At 40.7% G+C, this 19,893-nt stretch overlaps 1 protein-coding gene across 1 annotated transcript; it reads left to right on the top strand.

Annotated features, from left to right (window-relative positions):
- The first annotated feature begins 288 nt into the window (after positions 1-288).
- On the top strand, positions 289-18,220 carry LOC144637010 (uncharacterized). The gene is made up of 4 exons (XM_078496188.1): positions 289-2,986; positions 12,317-15,412; positions 16,013-16,046; positions 18,166-18,220. The coding sequence occupies exons 1-2, from the start codon at positions 289-291 to the stop codon at positions 15,403-15,405; spliced, it is 5,787 nt and encodes a 1,928-aa protein (XP_078352314.1). The 3' UTR covers positions 15,406-15,412; positions 16,013-16,046; positions 18,166-18,220.
- The last annotated feature ends 1,673 nt before the right edge of the window (positions 18,221-19,893 follow it).

Genomic DNA, 19,893 nt, shown 5'->3' with positions numbered 1-19,893 from the left:
TTAAATATTTAATCGACCCCGATAACTCGAACCCCCACTAACTCGAACTGTTTTTCATATCCCTTCAGAGTTCGAAATACGGGGTTTTGACTGTTTTAACTAACATAATGGAAACGGCATTACCTGTTTTGCTTAATAACAACTGCACCTCCCCAACGAGATGGGAAATTGTAAAATGGCAACATTTCAATGTCTTAGTCAACCTGTCAAAATACTTATTCATATTTCACTTTTTACCAGGTGTGTACGTTACGAGCAAATTTCTCACATTAATAAAGGCATTAAAAAATGGCAACAGAACAAATTGAAAAATTCCAGCAATATCTTAGCATTGCCAAAGGACTGGATGACAGGGCTTTTGAAGGAGATGCCTATCAAGGTCTTGGCATTGTTTACGCAGCGCTGGGTAACTATAAACAAGCAATCGAGTACCACAACCAACATCTCGGCATTGCTAAAGAACTAGAAGACAGGGCTGAAGAAAGAGCTGCTTATGGCAATCTTGGCAATGCTTACGAGAGTATGGGTGATTTTAAACAGGCCATTGAGTACTACAACCAAGATCTAGGCATTGCCAAAGAACTGGGGGACAGGGCTGGAGAAAGAGCTTCTTATGGCAATCTTGCCAATGCCTACCGGGGTATGGGTGATTTTAAAAAAGCCATTGAGTACCACAGCCAACATCTAAGCATTGCCAAAGAACTGGGGGACAGGGCTGAAGAGGGAGCTGCCTGTGGGAATCTTGGAAATGCTTACCAAAGTCTGCGTGATTTTAAACAAGCCATCGAGTATCACAGTCAGCTTCTTAGCATTGCCAAAGAACTGGGGCAAAGAGATAGAGAAGGATGTGCATATGGCAATCTTGGCAATGCGTACCTGAGCCTGGGCGATTTTAATCAAGCAATTGAGCATTACAAGCAAAATCTTTGCATTGCCAAAGAACTGGGAGATAGGGCTGGAGAACAACGTGCTTATGTCAATCTTGGCAATTTGTACCAGTGTCAGGGTGATTTCCAAGAAGCCGTTGCGTGCCACAATCAAGGTCTTACCATTGCCAAAGAACTGGGTGACAAGGCTGAAGAAGGAGGTGCTTATGGCAATCTTGGCAATGCTTATCAAAGTCTGGGCTATTTTAAAAAGGCCATTGAGTACCACAACCAACAACTTAGCGTTGCCAAAGAACAGGGCGACAGAGCTGGAGAGGGTCGTGCTTACGGCAATCTTGGCAATTCTTACCAGAGACTGGGTGGTTTTGACCAAGCCATTGAGTACCACAACCTAGATCTTACCATTGCCAAAGCACTTGGTGACAAGGCTGGAGAAGGAGACGCATATGGCAATCTTGGCAATGCTTACCAGAGTTTGGGTAATTTTAACCAAGCAATTAACTACCACAACCGAGACCTAAGCATTGCCAACGAACTTGGGGATATGGCTGGAAAAGGACGTGCTTATGGCAATCTTGGCAATGCTTACCACAGTCTGGGTGATTTTAAAAGAGCCATTAAGTACCACAACCAACATGCTAACATTGCCAAGGAATTGCGGGACAGGGTTGGAGAAGGATCTGCTTACTGCAATCTTGGGAATGCGTATCGGAATCTTGGTGATTTTAAACAAGCAATTGAGTACTTCAACCAACACCTTAGCATTGCTAAAAAACTGGGGGATAGGTACGGAGAAGGAGGTGCTTATGGCAATCTTGGGAATGCTTACCGGAATCTTGGTGATTATAAACAGACCATTGAGTACCACAACCAACATCTTACGATTGCCAAAGAACTAAATGACAGAGCTGGAGAAGGAGATGCTTACGGCAATCTTGGCAATGCTTACGAGTGCCTGGGTAATTTTAAACAAGCCATTGAGTACCACAACCGACATCTTAGCATGGCCAAAGAACTGGGGCAAAGACATAGTGAAGGAAGTGCTTATGGCAATCTTGGCAATGCTTACCTGAGTCTGGGTGATTTTAACAAAGCCATTGAGCACTACAAGCAACATCTTACCATTGCCAAAGAGCTGGGAGATAGGGCTGGAGAAGGTCGTGCCTACGGCAATCTTGGCAATGCGTACCAGTGTCAGGGTGATTTTAAACAAGCCATTGAGTACCACAATCAAGATTTTAACATTGCCAAAGAGCTGGGTGACAAGGCTGGAGAAGGAGCCGCTTATGGAAATCTTGGGAATGCTTACCAGGGTCTCGGTGATTTCAACCAGGCCATCAAGTACCACAAACAACAGCTCAGCATTGCCAAAGAACTGGGTGACAGAGCTGGAGAAGGTGGTGCTTACGGCAACCTTGGCAATGCTTACCAGAGTCTTGGTGATTTTAAACAAGGAATTGAGTTCCACAGCCACCATCTTAGCATTGCTAAAGAACTGGAGGATCGGGCTGGCGAAGGACGTGCTTACGGCAATCTTGGGAATTCTTACCAGAGCCAGGGTGATTTTAAACAAGCCATCAAGTACTGCAACCAACATCTTGACATCGCCAAAGAGGTGGGGGATAGGACTGGAGAAGGGGGTGCTTATTGCAATCTTGGCAATGCTTACCAGAGTCTGGGTTATTTCCACAAGGCCGTTGAGTACCACAACCAAAGTCTTGGCATTGCCAAAGAACAGGAGAATAGGACTGGAGTAAAAGATGCTTATGGAAATCTGGGCAAAGCTTGCCATAGTTTGGGTGATTTTGCACAAGCCATAGATCACTGCAACCTGCATCTTGATATTGCAAAAGAACTGGGGGACAAGGCTGGCGAAGGGCGTGCTTACGGAAATCTTGGGTATGCTTATGGGAATCTGGGTGATTTTAAACAAGCCATAGAGTACCACAACCAACATGTTAGCATTGCCAAAGAACTTGGGGAAAGGGCTGAAGAAGGATATGCTTATGGCAATCTTGGCTGTGCTTACCAGGGTCTGGGTGATTTTAAACAGGCTATTGAGTACCACAACCACTATCTGAGCATTGCCAAAGAGCTAGGTAAAAGAGCTGAAGAAGCAAGTGCATTTTATTTTCTAGGAAGTGATTTCGAGTGCTCGGGTTCTTTGCCTGAAGCTCTTGATTACTATCGATCCAGCGTAAGAATGTACAATGAAGTAAGAGCCCTTCTTCAGTCGGAAGATGACTGGAAAATATCCTTCCGTAATCTGTATCAGTCTTCCTACACCGCTCTTTGGAGAACTCTAGTAAGACTTCAAAAGACCGATGAGGCTTTGTGTGTTGCTGAGCAAGGAAGAGCACAGGCCTTGAAGGATCTTATCAAGTTACGATATGACTCTGATATGCTAGCTTCTAGGTCATTAGATCCTGAACTAACGATCTCGAGTATATTAAGTGATACATCTACACAAACAGCTTTTGTAGCATTGGAAAGGAACACAATTTACTTGTGGGTACTCAAGGGAACAGACGTCCATTTTAAAGAAAAGAACATCGGCGATGCCACCATGCTTTTAAAAAAGGCTTTCGAGGAAATTGGTGTTGGTGTTCGTGTTAAATGCGAAAATCGTTCATTGGATGATCCAGAAGGTGACGCACGTGCTAATAAGGAATCTTCTCAAGGAATAGTCGACAGCAAAAACAATTCTCTGCGTCTGTTGTTTGATTCTATAATAAGCCCAATTGCAGACATACCAGAAGGCGACGAGTTAGTCATTGTCCCGGATGGTCCACTATGTTTGGTCCCTTATGCTGCGTGCGTGGATGAGGCTTCTAAATATCTCAGTGAATCTACCAGGATCCGCATGCTTCCCTCACTTACGAGTTTAAAACTGATCACAGATTGTCCTGAGGACTACCACAGTAAGATTGGGGCGCTGCTCGTGGGAAATCCATGTGTGGAGGAAATAAAGAGGAAACGGGGTAAGCGTTTTAGACCATTGCCTTTGCCACGAGCCGAGGAAGAAGTAAAAATCATAGGCGAGATTCTGAACACCGAACCGCTCACGGGAAGAGATGCAACTAAAAATGAAGTGCTTAAACGAATGAGTTCTGTTGCCCTGGTACACATCGCTGCACATGGCGATATGGAAGCTGGTGAGATTGCTTTGGCTCCAAATCCCGATCGGACGTCCAAGATCCCTAAAGATAAAGACTATCTGTTAACAATGTCAGATGTACAAGCTGTCCAACTACGAGCAAAGCTTGTTGTGCTTAGCTGCTGCCATAGTGCTCAAGGGAAGGTAACAGCTGAAGGTGTGGTTGGTATTGGACGGGCTTTCCTTGGGGCGGGTGCTCGTTCTGTTCTGGTGTCACTCTGGGCAATTAATGACGAGGCCACCATGGAGTTTATGAAATGTTTCTACAAACATCTGGGTGGTGGCTGTAGCGCCAGTGTAGCGCTTAACCAGGCTATGAAATGTCTTAGAGAGTCAGAGAGGTTTGGTGCCGTAAAGTACTGGGCTCCGTTTGTACTCATCGGTGATGACGTCACGCTAGCTTTTGGAGAAAATCAGTAAGAGCATTGCGACTAGTACTATTTTTAAACTTTTTACAGCGTTTTAAGATTGCTTTTAGTTTTAATGAGTGCTTTGAATTTTGTTTCGCGTTTGGCGTTAATTTTTAGACAGCTCTTAATTGAATTCATTTCGTTTGGGGGTTCTTTTTGATTCCCTATTTTACACTGCTCCAGCAACTGATCATTATTGCCCGAACGGTAAATAATGCTTTCTCGGAGAAAGTGATAAGAGCCACATTACAGACCAACGCTGAGAAAACAGACCCGGGACAGCAAGATGCTAAAAGGGACTGGAAACTGAAACTGAAAGCTTTTATGACTGTACTGCTGTTACTTAATGGTGACATTTGTGTAACTGTTAATTTTATAAAGCCACGGCGACACCGTATTCAATTACTGGAGTAGAATACATCGTACCTTACTTGAATAAGTAACGTTCAATACATAATGTACAAAATATAACTCACCAGTGTTAGTTTTTCATGTGGACTTGTTTGTTCACCTGTGCGTGTGGAGAATCTGAGATACTAGGGACTAGGTAGAGATTTTCTTGTTGCTTGCAAGATTTTGTGGGTTACCACAATGGTCAAACTTCTAAATGTCTTCATTCCGAGTCAAAGTTCCATTGGAAACTTTAAACAACAGTAACATGACATTTGGTTACCAGTTCTAAGAAATGAACCCCCTTCCCTCCCAAAAGCAATGTTGCAAAATTGACGGAAGTGGGAGACATTGTAAGAGGGTGAGCGAGGGGGGCTCATTTCTAAGAATTGGTAATCGACCTTTTTTTGTCTGTTTAAAGTGCGGAATACAGCACCTGTCACAGAAATTGTCTCTGGGTTTGCTTTTTTTACTTTTGAGCATTTGTTTGTTGAACAGTATAGAACCTTGCTCTATTCCGTTCAACAAGTTCAAAAATTTGTTGTCGCGACATTTGTCGGTCAACAAATGTTGAACCGTGTATCATTGGCTTAAGGTGGCTCCGTAGTTATTCCAGGCGCACTCGTCCATGTCAAACTTTGCGTTATAACTTTTTCGGCTTTGACGTGATGGCTATGAAACTTTGGCAAAACTTTTGCCTATCATTCAGTAATGATATGATTTAATTTGATTTCACTGGTAAAAAATATTTTCAATGTTACTGGCGATTAACTGGACCCCACTTTTTGGACAAAATCGCGTCCCGGTAAAAAATTTTGCTGATATATTTTTGCTAAATTTCTGGAATCAGCTTATATTCACTTAATACACACCACAGCCAAGTTTCTTTAAAATCGTTGGAGCAGAAGTCCGGAAATACTAAGGTCATGTAAACTCAACTCCTACATTCTTTTGAAAGTTTCCATACTTGACGCTCGTCGACGAAGCAAGCTACGACCCCAAATTTTCGTGAGAAGCCTCTCCAATGCTTGCTTAATCGGAGTGCCTAGCCGATTGTTAATCGTGCAAACCGTTAAAAAGTATCCGCTAGTTCTGTAAACATTACAAAATGCATGAAAACCTTTTTCACCCTCCTTGCAGCATTTTGCGAAAATTATACCGCGGTTTTGCGTCAAACTCCTGCCACATAAATTTCAATGTACTGCAAAATGTTTGCATCGATTGTTGTTGCTGTGCCGTGCTGTGAGCTGGAGAATTCTTCTTGGAATTGTAAGCTACTCCGCAACTGAAAGCAGGCGAGCAGTTTTGTTTATATAATTATGAATACGAAATAAGCATGTGCGTCATTTGTTCCAAGAATTCGCACCTTCATAAGGGGGCGTCAGTGATATGCGCGTCAACCACGTCAGGAGGGGAGGATCAAAGAATTTAAACTATATGTGCACCGTTTATAAAAATTGCAAGCACTAATGCAACTTATTGCTGTTAGTGGAGGTTTGTGTTTTCGTAATCTTGTTAGAAAAAAAAGTAATTTTAGCGTAATCCCCACATTTGGGGGGGGGGGGGGGGGGGGGGGGGGGGGGGGGGGGGCGCGGGGGGGGGGGTTTTTTTTTTTCCCCCCCCGGAAAGAAGGGAAAAAGGGGGGGGCCCAAGGGGGGGGAAAACCCCGAAAAAAAAAAAAAAGGGAAAACCCGGAAACCAGAAAAAACTTTTTTTTTTAATCCCCACATTTAATAACACCACCTCATGATTTGTCTTATGGAGAGTACATCTCCCATCCCTTCCTGGGGTGGTTAGCACGCATATCACTGACGCCGCCATATCATAGGTGCGAATTCTTGGAATGAATGACGCACATGCTCATTTCGTATTCGTAATTATATAAACAAACTACTCGCCTACTATCAGTCGCGAAGTAGCTTACAATTCCAAGAAGAATTCTCCAGCTCACAGCGCACGGCACGGCACAGCAACACAAATCGATGCAAACATTTTGCAGTACCTTGAAATTTATGTGGCAAGAGTTTGAAGCAAAACTGCGTTTTAATTTTCAAAAAAAAGCTGCAAAACGCAACTTTGGAGGTTGGAGAACGTTTTCATGCATTTTATAATGTTTACAGAACTAGCGAATACTTTCTAACGGTTCGTACGATTAACAATCGGCTAGGCACTCCGATTTAGCAAGCATTGGAGAGGCTTCTCACGAAAATTTGGGGTCGTAGCTTGTTACTTCGACGAGCGTCAAGTATGGAAACTTTCAATAGAATCTAAGCGTTGAATTTACATGACCTTGGTATTTCCGGACTTCTGCTCCGACGATGTTCAAAACGTGGGGCCCAGTTAAACGCCAGTAACATTGAAAATATTTTTCACCAGTGAAATCAAATTAAATCATATCATTACTAAATGATAGGTGAAAGTTTTCCCAAAGATTCATAGCTATCGCGTCAAAGCCGAAAAAGTTATGACGCAAAGTTTGACATGGACGAGTGCGCCTGGAATAACTACGGAGCCACCTTAAAGCTGGGTGTTTGATAACGGGGATTTGCTTGAACAAAAAAGGCAACAAAAGTGGGCAGTTATCTGAGGGAACTTCAGCCAAATCAGAAAAAATGCTTCTTGTCTGCGAAATTAATGTCTGGACGCCTTGATCTGAAGCAAATTTCCTTTAGAAACCTTTTCTTGAGGCTGTTTGTTAATATAAGGAAACTAATCTTGTAAATTAAATAATGTATTACAAATAACCGTTCAAGTATCGATTTGGTGAAGCAGTGGTGTCGATGATACAGCAATACAGAAGAAATCGAAGTCCTTGCAAGCCCTTATTTGGAGTTTTTTTTAAATTAGCACATTTTTCAAAGAAGAATACATTTAATTTCGACTAAGCTTTTGTAATCGCTTGATGCGTTCCATTTTAGAATGAGCAAACTTATCAACGATTGATCAATCGTTCTTTAGTTTGTTCATTCTCAGATGGAACGTATCATGAGTACTAAGCAACTAAGGTCAGATTTTTCCCCCCGCCTCTCAGAGCAGCAGCTGGAATATTGTAAACGTGAGACTCATATCTGCAGGCATTGTATTTTAATACAATAAAATTTTAATATTTTAAAAGGACATTTATACTGTGGGGTAACCATTAGCACATTATTATTAATACGGTAAGGTTAAGCTCACTGCAATTGTGCACAGACAGTCTGTGGACCTATAGTCGTGTCAAGGATAGCATTGTATTGAACTAATTTTCACAAGAATTTTCACAAGTAATCAATCACTTTTAATTCTAATGTGGATATGTTTGCGTAAATGGATCTCCTCAGGCCCTTGACTAGGGCGTCCTATGGGAATGGGCGCAGGGTTGTGACCTGCCGTCGAAGTGGAGTGCTATGGATTGCCAATGAGTGACAAATTTTTAAATCTAAAAGGTAGCCCGTTGTTAGTATTATCTTGACAAACATTTCACTGGAAGTTTGTGGTAGCTGAATGACAAACATGTCCAACGTTATTTAATGATGGTAAGGAATGGTTAAACTTTATAAGACCATTTGTAAGATAAAATTATTAATTGTACCTGTGCATGGACATTCATAATTGCAGTCATATTTGTTAATTTAAAAGCTTGGCAGGATAGTAATAATAAAAGCTTGTAGCCTTTTCAAATACAGACCTGATCATTTTGTTGCAGCAAGCGAGTGTATCTAAGTCTGCGCTTTAACCCTATTCAGACCGGGCTTTTTTGGACCTTCTCAGACCGGGGGGGGGGGGGCTTTGGAAGCCCCCCCCTATGTAACCTCCAGAATATTTAAGCAATCACCATGACACTTATAGGATGTATTGTACTTCCGAAACTCTTTCTTTTGGTATACGTCACGTGGGATGTTGACGTCACATCACGTGACAATTACATCATGATGTCAAATAGCCGCCATCTTGGATCCGCCATCTTGGATTTCAAAATTTTTCCAAAATGCCAGAAAACCACCCAACATCATTGCAAAGTACTCAAAATGAATAAAAATGTGCTTTAAACCCGTAAAAATGTAAAAATAATGCCATTTAAGTTGATTTTTATTAACAGAAACACGCAAAATTACAAATTTGGGAAAACATGCCTGTCAAAATGCCGTTGCCATGGTGATGTCAAGTTCCTGACACATCATCCAACCCTACCAATTTGTTGCCAGATAAATTTTAGGAAAACTCAGAAAGTTTGGCAGTGTTTGGTTAAATCTTAAAAAAGTTATAAAAGTTCAAAGTCAGCGCGGGCCTCCCCCCCCCCCCCCCCCCCGGTCTGAATAGGGTTAAAACAAAGGGAAAATTTGTAAGCCCTCGCGTCTCAGCCGCGTTTCATGGAAATGTTAAGGCGATGATTTTTGATAAGTGTTGAAAAAACATACTACGCTCTCCAATGAATAGTGATTTATCCAGTGGATAGCGCAATCACCCTTCGACCAACTTGGGGCCAGAATGTTACGATACATCTCATTGTTAGTTCAAAGTTAGAAAATTCCCTCGGAGCGGTGTGAGATCCCGTTAGATTTTTAGATGGAAACAGAGTCTACAATCGTCAGAATCATTATTTAAAAAAATATATATATTATGTTTATAGTGGTCATGCGGACTTAGCTTCATATCTCAACGAGATAGCTAGTTTACAGGCATGCCACTGAAACAGAGGAAACAAATAATGGGGGGGGGGGGCCCCCTCCCTCTTCTTTTATACCGTAGCCAATACACAGCGGCCATTCACTGTATTCACGTGAACAATTAATTAACCGGTTCGGCTACAGTATGCTATTACTATTTTCCTGTTTACAGATTTACTCATGCCTGTTGAGCTGCAGTGCCTCGAGAAGACGGATATATAGCCAAGCCACCTGAAGAAAAAAAAATTATATGGTCTTATATTTTTCAACGTCACCCAGCGTAAAAACGAAGTGTTCAGACAGTATCATCAAATAATTGCAACGGAATCTTGGAATGGAACCACAAACGAGTAATGAAATAGAATTCGAAGAATTATAAATAAACGTGATTGTTTAAACGTCCTGTTTTGATTACGAAATCAAAATGCAAATGCATCGATTTCGTGATAAAAATCACTGCCCTTGTTAAATGGACCATTGCACTGACGCTATCATAAATTGTACTTGCGCACGTTTTGTTAAATCTACGGTTCATGGCATCGTATGTGCTGCGTTTTTGGCCAAAGGTAAGTTAACCTTCTGTCTTCTTAAAAAGACCTCTTGTTGAAGCTTGCCTACTTTTTCTGTGATGCCTGCCTCCCATTTCGTATTTTATTTCGAATATTGATTTCCAAAAAGTCATTCCGACTTTGGCCCTAATTGTTTACAAAGATAAAAGATTAACATTTATACAGACTATTCTTGAAATTTGTCAATTGCAAGAGTAACATTTGAGTTAGCACCGCATGAAGACTCGGGTTATATTGAACAACAACAGTACTGAATACACTGATTACAGATTACCAACAGTAGCAGCTAAAACTTCTCTCTTTCTCGTGACCAGAAATCTCCGCCAAATAGACATTTATTCAGAGTTATATCCAACTTCTGGGTTTAATGTAACTGAATTGTAAACTAAAATAACCGCGTCGAATGAACTACACTGGGCAGACACAGCAACAGATATTGACAGAGTTTTGTGTGACTGAACGCAAATTTATGTTTGTTTTTGTTCACATGCGATAATTTCGGTATTACATTCTAGAGTAAGAGTTCACTGTGAAACTGAAAAAGGTAATTATCGATAGTTAAATAGACTTCCAGTGATACAACTAAAAGCAATGCAATAAGCTTTCGCTTCGTCATACAATTTTCATAATTTCGATGCCATCGAAAATGGCGGAGGCTGAGTGGGGTCCTTTAACAATTTTTTCCATAAATAAAAATCACTGAATTGTATTGTTACAGGAAAATTTGTTTCTTACTGCTTGTACCCTATGGGCTGTTTTGTCAGAAATTTGATTTTTTAAATTTCTCATAGATAACGGAAAAGGACTATAAAAATTATTTCGCTTTGTTGTCGGATGAAAATTCTAACTTGCCGTGGATTTCGTGACAATTTTGGAACTTAAGAGCTACTGATTTTGGGCACGTCTCCGTTTCAAAACCTGTAAGTCATGAAATTGCTGGCGTTGAATCGAATCAGTTGCTTTTAATGAAATGCTTATCTTCTAGGTTTTACAAAAGGCAAATAGGAATTTATTAGGCATTACAACGATATGTTTGAAATTCGTCCAAAGAAACGGGCTCAAAACGCCTCAAAATTTATGTAAATCAATTTATCATATAAAGCGATTAATATGTGTACAAATATAAACTCGGGAGTTTCCTGTAAATGCATCCAGCTATGATGATAAAGCTAATCAATTGTTATTTGATTTCTTCATTTTGTTTTTTTTTTCTATGACAACGTTACTGTTGCAATTAGGAGTAGTATACATATATTAAAGTCAATTTGCATGTAGTTCGTGCGTCAGGTTTGCTTTTACATCGGCCAGTAACCTCATCACTAGCCTGCGAATACAGCCGCCTCTCATTCGCTCCCGCACGTAGCGGGAGCGAATGAGAGGCGGCTGTATTCGCAGGCTACCTCATCACAGATGCTCACTAGTTTTCCCAAACATGGAAAACAGTGAGTTTACAGGTGTTGTCTATTTACCGAGGTAAGAACTCGAGTTGGATTTGCGAGTTGAATTTGGTACTGACCACGCATAAGCCAAATTTCTAACGTGGCGTAGGCCATGGTATGAAGAAACCAAGCGTACAACACGGGGTATTGCTAGCTGCTCACCCACCCAAATACCAACCTGCCCGATTAGACGACGCTGAACAGGAGTTTTGCTTGTGGTATAAGTCGCAGATGTGAGTTAACTCATGCAAATGACTTCGTTCGGTTTGAACAAAAAAGTACCTCATTGTTCAAAAGATCTACTACTTAAACCCCGGAAATTCAATTTTATCAATGAAAAAAAAATATAATTTTAACAAAGCGCGGTTAATTCGTATCTTTTTAAATTGATATCTTAATTGCTAATGACTTCATTGGCATGGTATGTTCACTACCTTTGAAAAAGGTATCGCATTGAAGATTGCAAAACATTACACAGATGGATATATTAGATTGTAATATAATGGTTGAACTTTCAAAAGAGACTTACTGTCCAATGCCAGTGGCCTTCCAGGTGTATCTGGCAACATGGCGAAATACTTATTTATATTTCATTTTTTTAGTAGATATGATGTGTACTTGACAGCAGCCAAGTAAATTCGTGAAATAATATACAGTTACACAAATGTCAAAGAAACAGATTGAGGTCTACTTGCAAAATCTGAGCATTGCTAAAGAACGGGATGAAAGAGCTCTAGAAGGAGTTGCCTGTAGAGGCCTTGGCAATGCTTACGGAAATCTGGGTAATTTTAAACAAGCGATTGAGTACCACAACCAAGATCTAGGCATTGCCAAAGAACTGGGCCAGAGAGATAGAGAAGGAACTGCTTATTGCAATCTTGGCAACGCTTACCAGAGTCTGGGTAATTTTAAACAAGCCATTAAGTACCACAACCAAGATCTTAACATTGCCAAAGAACTGAGAGACAGGGCTGGTGAAGGACGTGCTTATGGAAATCTTGGAAATGCCTTCCGGTGTTTGGGTGATTTGAAACAAGCCATTGAGTACGACAACCAATTTCTTAGTATTGCCAAAGAACTGGGGCAGAGAAATTGGGAAGGTATTGCTTATGGCAATCTTGGCATTGATTACCAGAGTATGAGTGATTTTAATCAAGCCATTAAGTATCACGACAAACATCTACGCATTGCCAAAGAATTGCGGGACAGATCTGGAGAAGGACGTGCTTATGGCAATCTTGGTAATGCCTTCAACAGTCTGGGTAATTTTAAGCGAGCCATTGAATACGAGAACCAACTTCTTAGCATTGCTAAAGAACTAGGACAGAGAGATAGGGAGGGAAGTGCTTATGGTAATCTTGGCAATGCTTACCTGAGTCTGGGTGATTCTAAACAAGCCATTGAGTACTACAGCCAACACCTGACCATTGCAAAAGAACTTGCAGACACGGCCGCAGAAGGAACTGCATGTGGAAATCTGGGCAATGCTTACCGGAGGATGGGTGATTTTAAACAAGCCATTGACTACGATAATCAGCTACTTGGCATTGCAAAAAAATTGGGGCAGAGATATTGGGAAGGAAGTGCTTATGGTAATCTTGGCACTGTTTACCAGAGTCTTGGAGATTTTAAACAAGCCATTGAATACCACAACCGACATCTTAGTATTGCCAAAGATCTAGGGGACAGGGCTGCAGAAGGGCGTGCTTATGGCAATCTTGGCGTTGCTTACAAGAGTCTGGGTGATTTAAAACAAGCCATTGAGTACCATAACAAAGATCTTAGCATTGCCAAAGAGCTGGGGGAGAGAGATAGAGAAGGACATGCTTATGGAAATCTTGGCAATGCTTACCAGTGTCTGAGCGATTTTAGACAAGCCATTAAGTACCACAGCCAAATGCTTAGGATTGCCAAGGAATTGGGGGAGAGAGATAAAGAAGAAATTGCTTATGGCAATCTTGGCATTGCCTACCATAGTCTAGGTGATTTCAAACAAGCCATTGAGTGGCACAGCCAAGATCTGAGCATTGCCAAAGAACTGGGTAACAGGGCTGCAGAAGGAGCTTCTTACGGTAGTCTTGGCAGGGCTTATCAGAATTTGGGTGATTTCAAACAAGCAATTGAGTACCACAACCACCTTCTTGTCATTGCCAAAGAACTGGGACAGAGAGATAGAGAAGGATGCGCTTATGGCAATCTTGGCAATGCTTACCAGCGTCTGGGTAATTTGGAACAAGCCTTCAAATACCTCAACCAACTTGTTATCATAGCCAAAGAACTGGGGGACAAGGCCGGGGAAGGAAGTGCTTATGGCAATCCTGGCAATGTTTACCATAGTCTGGGTGATTTTAAGCAAGCCATTAAGTACCACAACCAATATCTAAGCATTACCAAAGAGCTGGGAGAAAAGGCTGGGGAAGGACATGCATTTTATTTTCTAGGAATTGACTTTGAAATCTCGGGTTCTTTGGATGAAGCTCTCGGTTATTACCGATACAGTGTTAAACTGTTTAATAAAGTGAGAGCTCTTCTTCAGTCCGAAGATGTGTGGAAAATATCATTTCGTAATTCTCTTCAGCATGCTTACACTGCTCTTGAGAGAACCCTAATAAAGCTACAGAGGACTGATGAGGCTTTGTGTGTTGCTGAGCAAGGAAGAGCACAGGCGTTGAAAGATCTCATCAAGTTACAATATGACTCTAAATTGGAAACGTTTATGTCATTTGATTCTGAGCTAACGATCTCAAGCATATTAGGTAATACAACTACACAAACAGTTTTTGTAGCACTTGAAAGTAACAATATTCATTTATGGGTACTCTGTCAAGAAAGGAATGTTTACTTTAGACAAAAAGAATTAGCAGGTGAAGATGCCGTTGCTTTCTTGGAGTCTGCAAGGAAAGAGTTCTTCAAAGAACATCAAATTACTGGTAGAGTCGCCTGTGAAAATCGTGCACTGGATGAGCTAAGAAAGAAAACACCACCAAGTGAAGAATTCGTTCAGGAAACAGTAAAGCCATTACAGTACAATAACCATTCTTTGCGCCTTTTTTATAATTGTGTTATTGGCCCCATTGCAGATTTGCTTGAAGGCGATAAGTTGATCATTGTCCCGGATGGCCCACTATGGTTGTTCCCTTATGCTGCGTGTGTAGATGAAGCTTCCAGATACCTCAGTGAATCTACCAGGATCCGAATTCTTCCTTCACTAACAAGTTTAAAACTGATCACAGGTTGTTCTCAGGGCTGCCATAACACGACTGGGGCGCTGCTCGTGGGAGATCCATGGTTGGAGGAAGTTACAAACGAGATGGGCGAGCCCATTTTATCACCTTTGCCATGCGCAAGAGAGGAAGTAGAGACGATTGGACGCATGCTGAAAATCCCTCCTCTCATTGGAAAAGAAGCAACAAAGGACAAAGTGCTAAGACGAATCAGTTCAGTTGCCTTGGTGCACGTTGCAGCACATGGCAATATGGAAAATGGGGAAATTGCTTTGGCACCAAACCCCGCAAGGGCATCCAAGATCCCTGAAGAGAAAGATTTCATTTTGAAAATGGCAGATGTGCAAGCAGTGAAGCTGCGTGCAAGGCTTGTTGTGCTCAGTTGCTGTCACAGCGCTCAAGGAAAGGTTACGGCTGATGGTGTGATCGGTATTGGGAGAGCTTTCCTGGCTGCGGGTGCTCGTTCTGTTCTGGTGTCTCTCTGGGCAATTGATGACGAAGCTACTTTGGAGTTTATGAAATGTTTCTACAGACATCTTGTTCGTGGATGTAGCGCCAGTGTAGCTCTTCACCGGGCTATGAAATGCCTTAGAGAATCAGCGAAGTTTGGTGCCGTAAAGTACTGGGCTCCGTTTGTACTCATCGGTGATGACGTCACCATAGAATTTGGAGAAAATCAGTAAGCCCATTGTAAGTAGCACCTTTTGGTAGCTTTAAACAGCGTTAAGTTTGTTTTTAGTAGTAATGGGCACTTGTAAATTTGTTTCGCGTGGTATATTTTTTCTTTAGCATTTAGTTAAATTTCTTGCTTTCTGGGGTACCGTGTCATTTCGCGAACAGCTGATCATTGTTGCTCGAGTTCCAAAAACTATGTTCACGTAGAAAGCGAAGAAGGAAAAGCAGTTTTCGTTACAGTATTTTCTTATATATGTTTACGTACTCATGGTATGGGAACTGTCGCTGTTTCTCTGCAGTGTGGGTGTAAATAAACTTTCAAAAGCTTTTCAAGTGTCGAGACAGAACATCGAGAAAAAGTATATACCTTCACATTATTAATCAGTGGTCATCAGTTATTATTTATTTGAAAACTTTTACTGTGTATTCCATTGTTCTCTCGTCCTGCAAGCCAATGCAGTCATCATGACTGAAAATACGGTGCCATCTCTCTTTACGCATTTTCCAGCAACAGTCGACACGAACTTCGCTAACACATACAGGATAATTTAATAAGTGTAAGTTTAAGGTGTAATTCTTGGTCAGAAAGAATAAATGAATTGTTTCCACTTGCAGATGCTGAATAATCAAGTACAGAGAAAACAATTTGGTGAGAAGTTACTAGAAGTTGTCATATCCTTTTTCAGGATTCGAATAATTATGTATTCCTCCTGTCAAATTATTTTAGCGTCGTTATATCTTTCACGGAGAGAACAGTTTTACAAGGGTGAGGGTCGAAAAAAAGAAACTTGGAGTTTTAAGTTACGTAAATGATACACGTTACTTAAAAGGTAAAAAAAATTGTTGAAGGTGAAGTGGGCCTTTTGATCAAGAACAAAGAATGACAACCTTTTCGTAAATGGACCGATGGCAATGGTTCGTCTTGATTATAGCATTTGAGCAGTTGTAAATGGTAAAGCTAATAATTACAACACCAAAAGTTACTATCCCCCTGAAGTGGTAATTAGTATTTAGCATGGACTGTTGATTAATAGTGTATTTGTATTAATTTTTATAAAACTTTAATTACTAGTATTACGTGATAATTTTTAACCGTGTATAAAGAAATGTTAAATAAATAAAATAAATAAACTCTCCGAAAATAGCGACTACAAACGTAACTTGACAAGCTGTATCAAATTGATATTGTTTTGATGACCTTTATGTTAATATTTGATTTTGTTGACTTTGCTTTGATATAATATAAATTCTGTTCAACCCGAAAGTTGCTACCCTTTATGGTCCTTTACGCTAACTTCCATTGGTTAGCAGAAAAGGAGTTCGCGGGAAATTGGAGTTTAAAAATAGCCCGGTCTGTACAATAGCTCTGGCATCAACTTAGGCCCCCTTTACATGGAAAGAGGATGATCCTAGTGCCAGGATCATCCTAGCACTAGGATCATCCGAGCGCGACATGTTTTCAGCTTTCAGTTTACATGCGAAGGGCTGCATTTGGTTCCAGTGCTAGGATCATCCTAGCGCTAGGATCATCCTATCTGAGACGAGGGATGATCCTAGCGCAAGGATCATCCTAGCTCCATGTAAACAGGCTCGAAAGGCCCAGGGCTCTCTTCGCACACACCCGCCATCTTGAACATGGCGGCCTCTTCATCACATGTGGTGGACGACTACCAACAAGCCGAAGTTGAGCAGCCAGAGGGTCGACCAAAAACTTTAAAGAGAAAAAAGAGCGAAATGGAGTTGGAAAGAGGAGTATGTTGAGGCGCTCATTAAAAAAATCAAGGATTACAAAACGGTATGTGATTTTAATGCCGTTGACTTTGAAGCGGACCTAAAGGAATTGTACACTGAAGTCCATCGTCGCCTGGCTTTAAGATTTCCGGTAGAATTTGGTACGGATAAGGTTAGCGAGCCTCCAACTGATGTAAAAAAGTACTGAGTAAGTACTAAAAAGTACTGGAACCGTTCTGCCAAATTTTGCATGTAAACCAAATGAAACGCTGATCCCAGAAGTCCCATTTTTGCATGTAAACCAAATGAACCTTCTAGGATGATACTGGCACTAGGATCATCCTCTTTCCATGTAAAGGGGGCCTATTAAGGGACTGTATCAAGGCTGAGTTAAGTTTATTTTATTTAGTTTTGCCAATTACATATACTTTCATTTTCTGCAATAAAAGAGGGGTCGAAAATCTCATTTCATTGGCACTTTAATGTTTGCAAAGAATTTACTTCTATGGATCTAAATGACAAAACCATAGCTTCATTGCAATCAAATGTGTCTCCCGGGCGTTAAAATTTAAAGTTTCAAGCAAACGAGACTGAAAACTGTTCAGCCCAACAATATATCAATCGTCGTTGCATTTGGCCATCCGTACGTCTTTTGTATTTTCTGTGTTATTGAAATGTTCCTTCACTGTTTTACAAGGTTATTTTTATATTTCACCGAATTTGATGGTCGTGCTTCATGCCTAGATTTGGCTTCAAAATCCGCGACACAGTCCCTTTAACACAACAGCTCGCTACGCGTAATGGGCGCCTGGGAGAGTAAAGACAGTATTTGTCTTTACTTGCCTTATTGCCACTTGTCAGTTTACGAAAAACATCATCACCATTTGTTCTTTGTTTATTTTGATTGATAAAATAATCACCCATCTAGAGCCAATTTCCTTTAAAAAACACCTATTTTGGTTGCAGCTTTGTTTTCCATCTTCTTTCCTCTTCAAATATCTCTACCGGCTGAAGAGCCATTTCTTTTTCCCTTCCAGATTTTGAATTGCAGAAGTCCAAGATATCAACACCTTTGGGACACTGCTGTTTGTTCAGGAATCTCCGTGTGGGCTTATTGATTACCGCTTACAGATGACCGCTGTGGCGACGCTAACTTTTGATTGGTTAGCAGACTGAGGAGTTCGCGGGAAATTGGAGTTTACAGATGACCGCTTGAATATCTGTTTGGTTCAACAGTGTTGTCGATCAAGGAAACTTTAAAAACAGAAGAAATCAATGTTCATGCTCATGCAAGCCTTCGTACACTTTAACTTAAGTGATCGGTAGACTGATTATTCGAGTTAAGAATAAAATTTAATTCTCCCTGAAAACTTATATTACAGTTAAACCTGATCAAACCTCGGATCGGATGAAACTTTACTCGAATATTGCAAGCCTTCATTTAGAGGTTCTTTTGTTAATATACATTACACTCTTTACCTAGACCCAGCTTGTGTAATAGCTTGATGCGTTTAATTTTAGAACGAGCAAAATTTAGAACCTTTGAGCACGAAGCAACTTAAGTCAGATCATTCCAATTGAGTGTTTTCCCCAGCCTCTCAGAGTGTAGGCTGGAATATTGTAAAATATATGAATTACTTATCTGCAGGCAAAAAAAATTGATATATATAGCGGTACTTTTGTATTAAAGATATTTTAAACTGCAAAGTAACCATTAGCAGATTGTAAATACTACAAGTTTAAGTTAATTGTTACTGTGCCAGGAGAGTCTGCGGACTTGAGGCCTTGTCATGGATAGCACAGTATTGAAACAGTTTATCGTATGTTGTACTTTTCCTTACAAGTAATCAATTAGCTTTAAATCCTACTATGGGCATGGATCTCCTCACGGCCTTGATCAGGGTGTGGTATGGGAATTAGCCTGCGAGCAGGCTCTCTATCGGGGGCAACGTGAATAATGAACTCTTCGAGCGCCGAAGGCGCGAGAAAATTCAATAATAATAATATATTCACGTTGCCCCCGAATAGAGAGCCTGCTCGCAGGCTATATTGGGGCCAGGTTGAGACTTGCCGTCGAAGTAGATTGCTAAAGATTGCCACCTATAGTGACGAGATTCTTACATATCTAGGAAACTTCTCTAATTTTACCTTGAGAAACGTTTCACTGGATGTTTGTAGGTAATTAAGCAGGTTAAACTTTGTAAGATTAAATTGTCAATCGTAACAAGTTTGATTGCAGTCATAGTTGTTAATTAAGCTTGGCAGAAGAGTAATAATAAATGCTTGAAGCCTTTTCAAATAGAGACCTGATCATTTCGTTGCAGCAAACAAGTGTAGCACATTCTACGGTCAAAAAACAAAAACGGAATCAGTAAACTCTTACCTGTCCAATTATTGGCCGCGCTTTTCGGGCATTTTAGAGCGATGACTTGGCATAGAAAATATTTTTATTAGTCGATCAATCCGTGCCCGAGCGCTTCTCTCGAAGTTTTTCTATAGGGGGTCTTGCTTATATTTGTGATTCATTCAGTAGTATAAGATTCTAGTTCTACAAGGATATTTGCAGTGCCATTAATTCGTTGTTATGTGCGCGAAAAAATTAACCCGAGTAATGACCAATTCAAGAGAGCAGACACTAAATGAATTTTTGCAGAGCTAAGTTCCACGGAGGACTTTAAGCAGAGTTAGAATTGGGGAGTGAAGAAAATTCCCCATTTACTCAAGCTTTGCTTTACGATTTTTGTAAAATATGTAGAAATTTTTCC

The sequence above is a fragment of the Oculina patagonica genome, chromosome 13, assembly GCF_052425735.1.
Source record: "Oculina patagonica isolate OP01 chromosome 13, crgOcupat, whole genome shotgun sequence".
NCBI lineage: Eukaryota > Metazoa > Cnidaria > Anthozoa > Scleractinia > Oculinidae > Oculina > Oculina patagonica.
The sequence above is the reverse complement of the archived record's forward strand: the minus strand, read 5'-3'. Positions and strand labels throughout refer to the sequence as shown.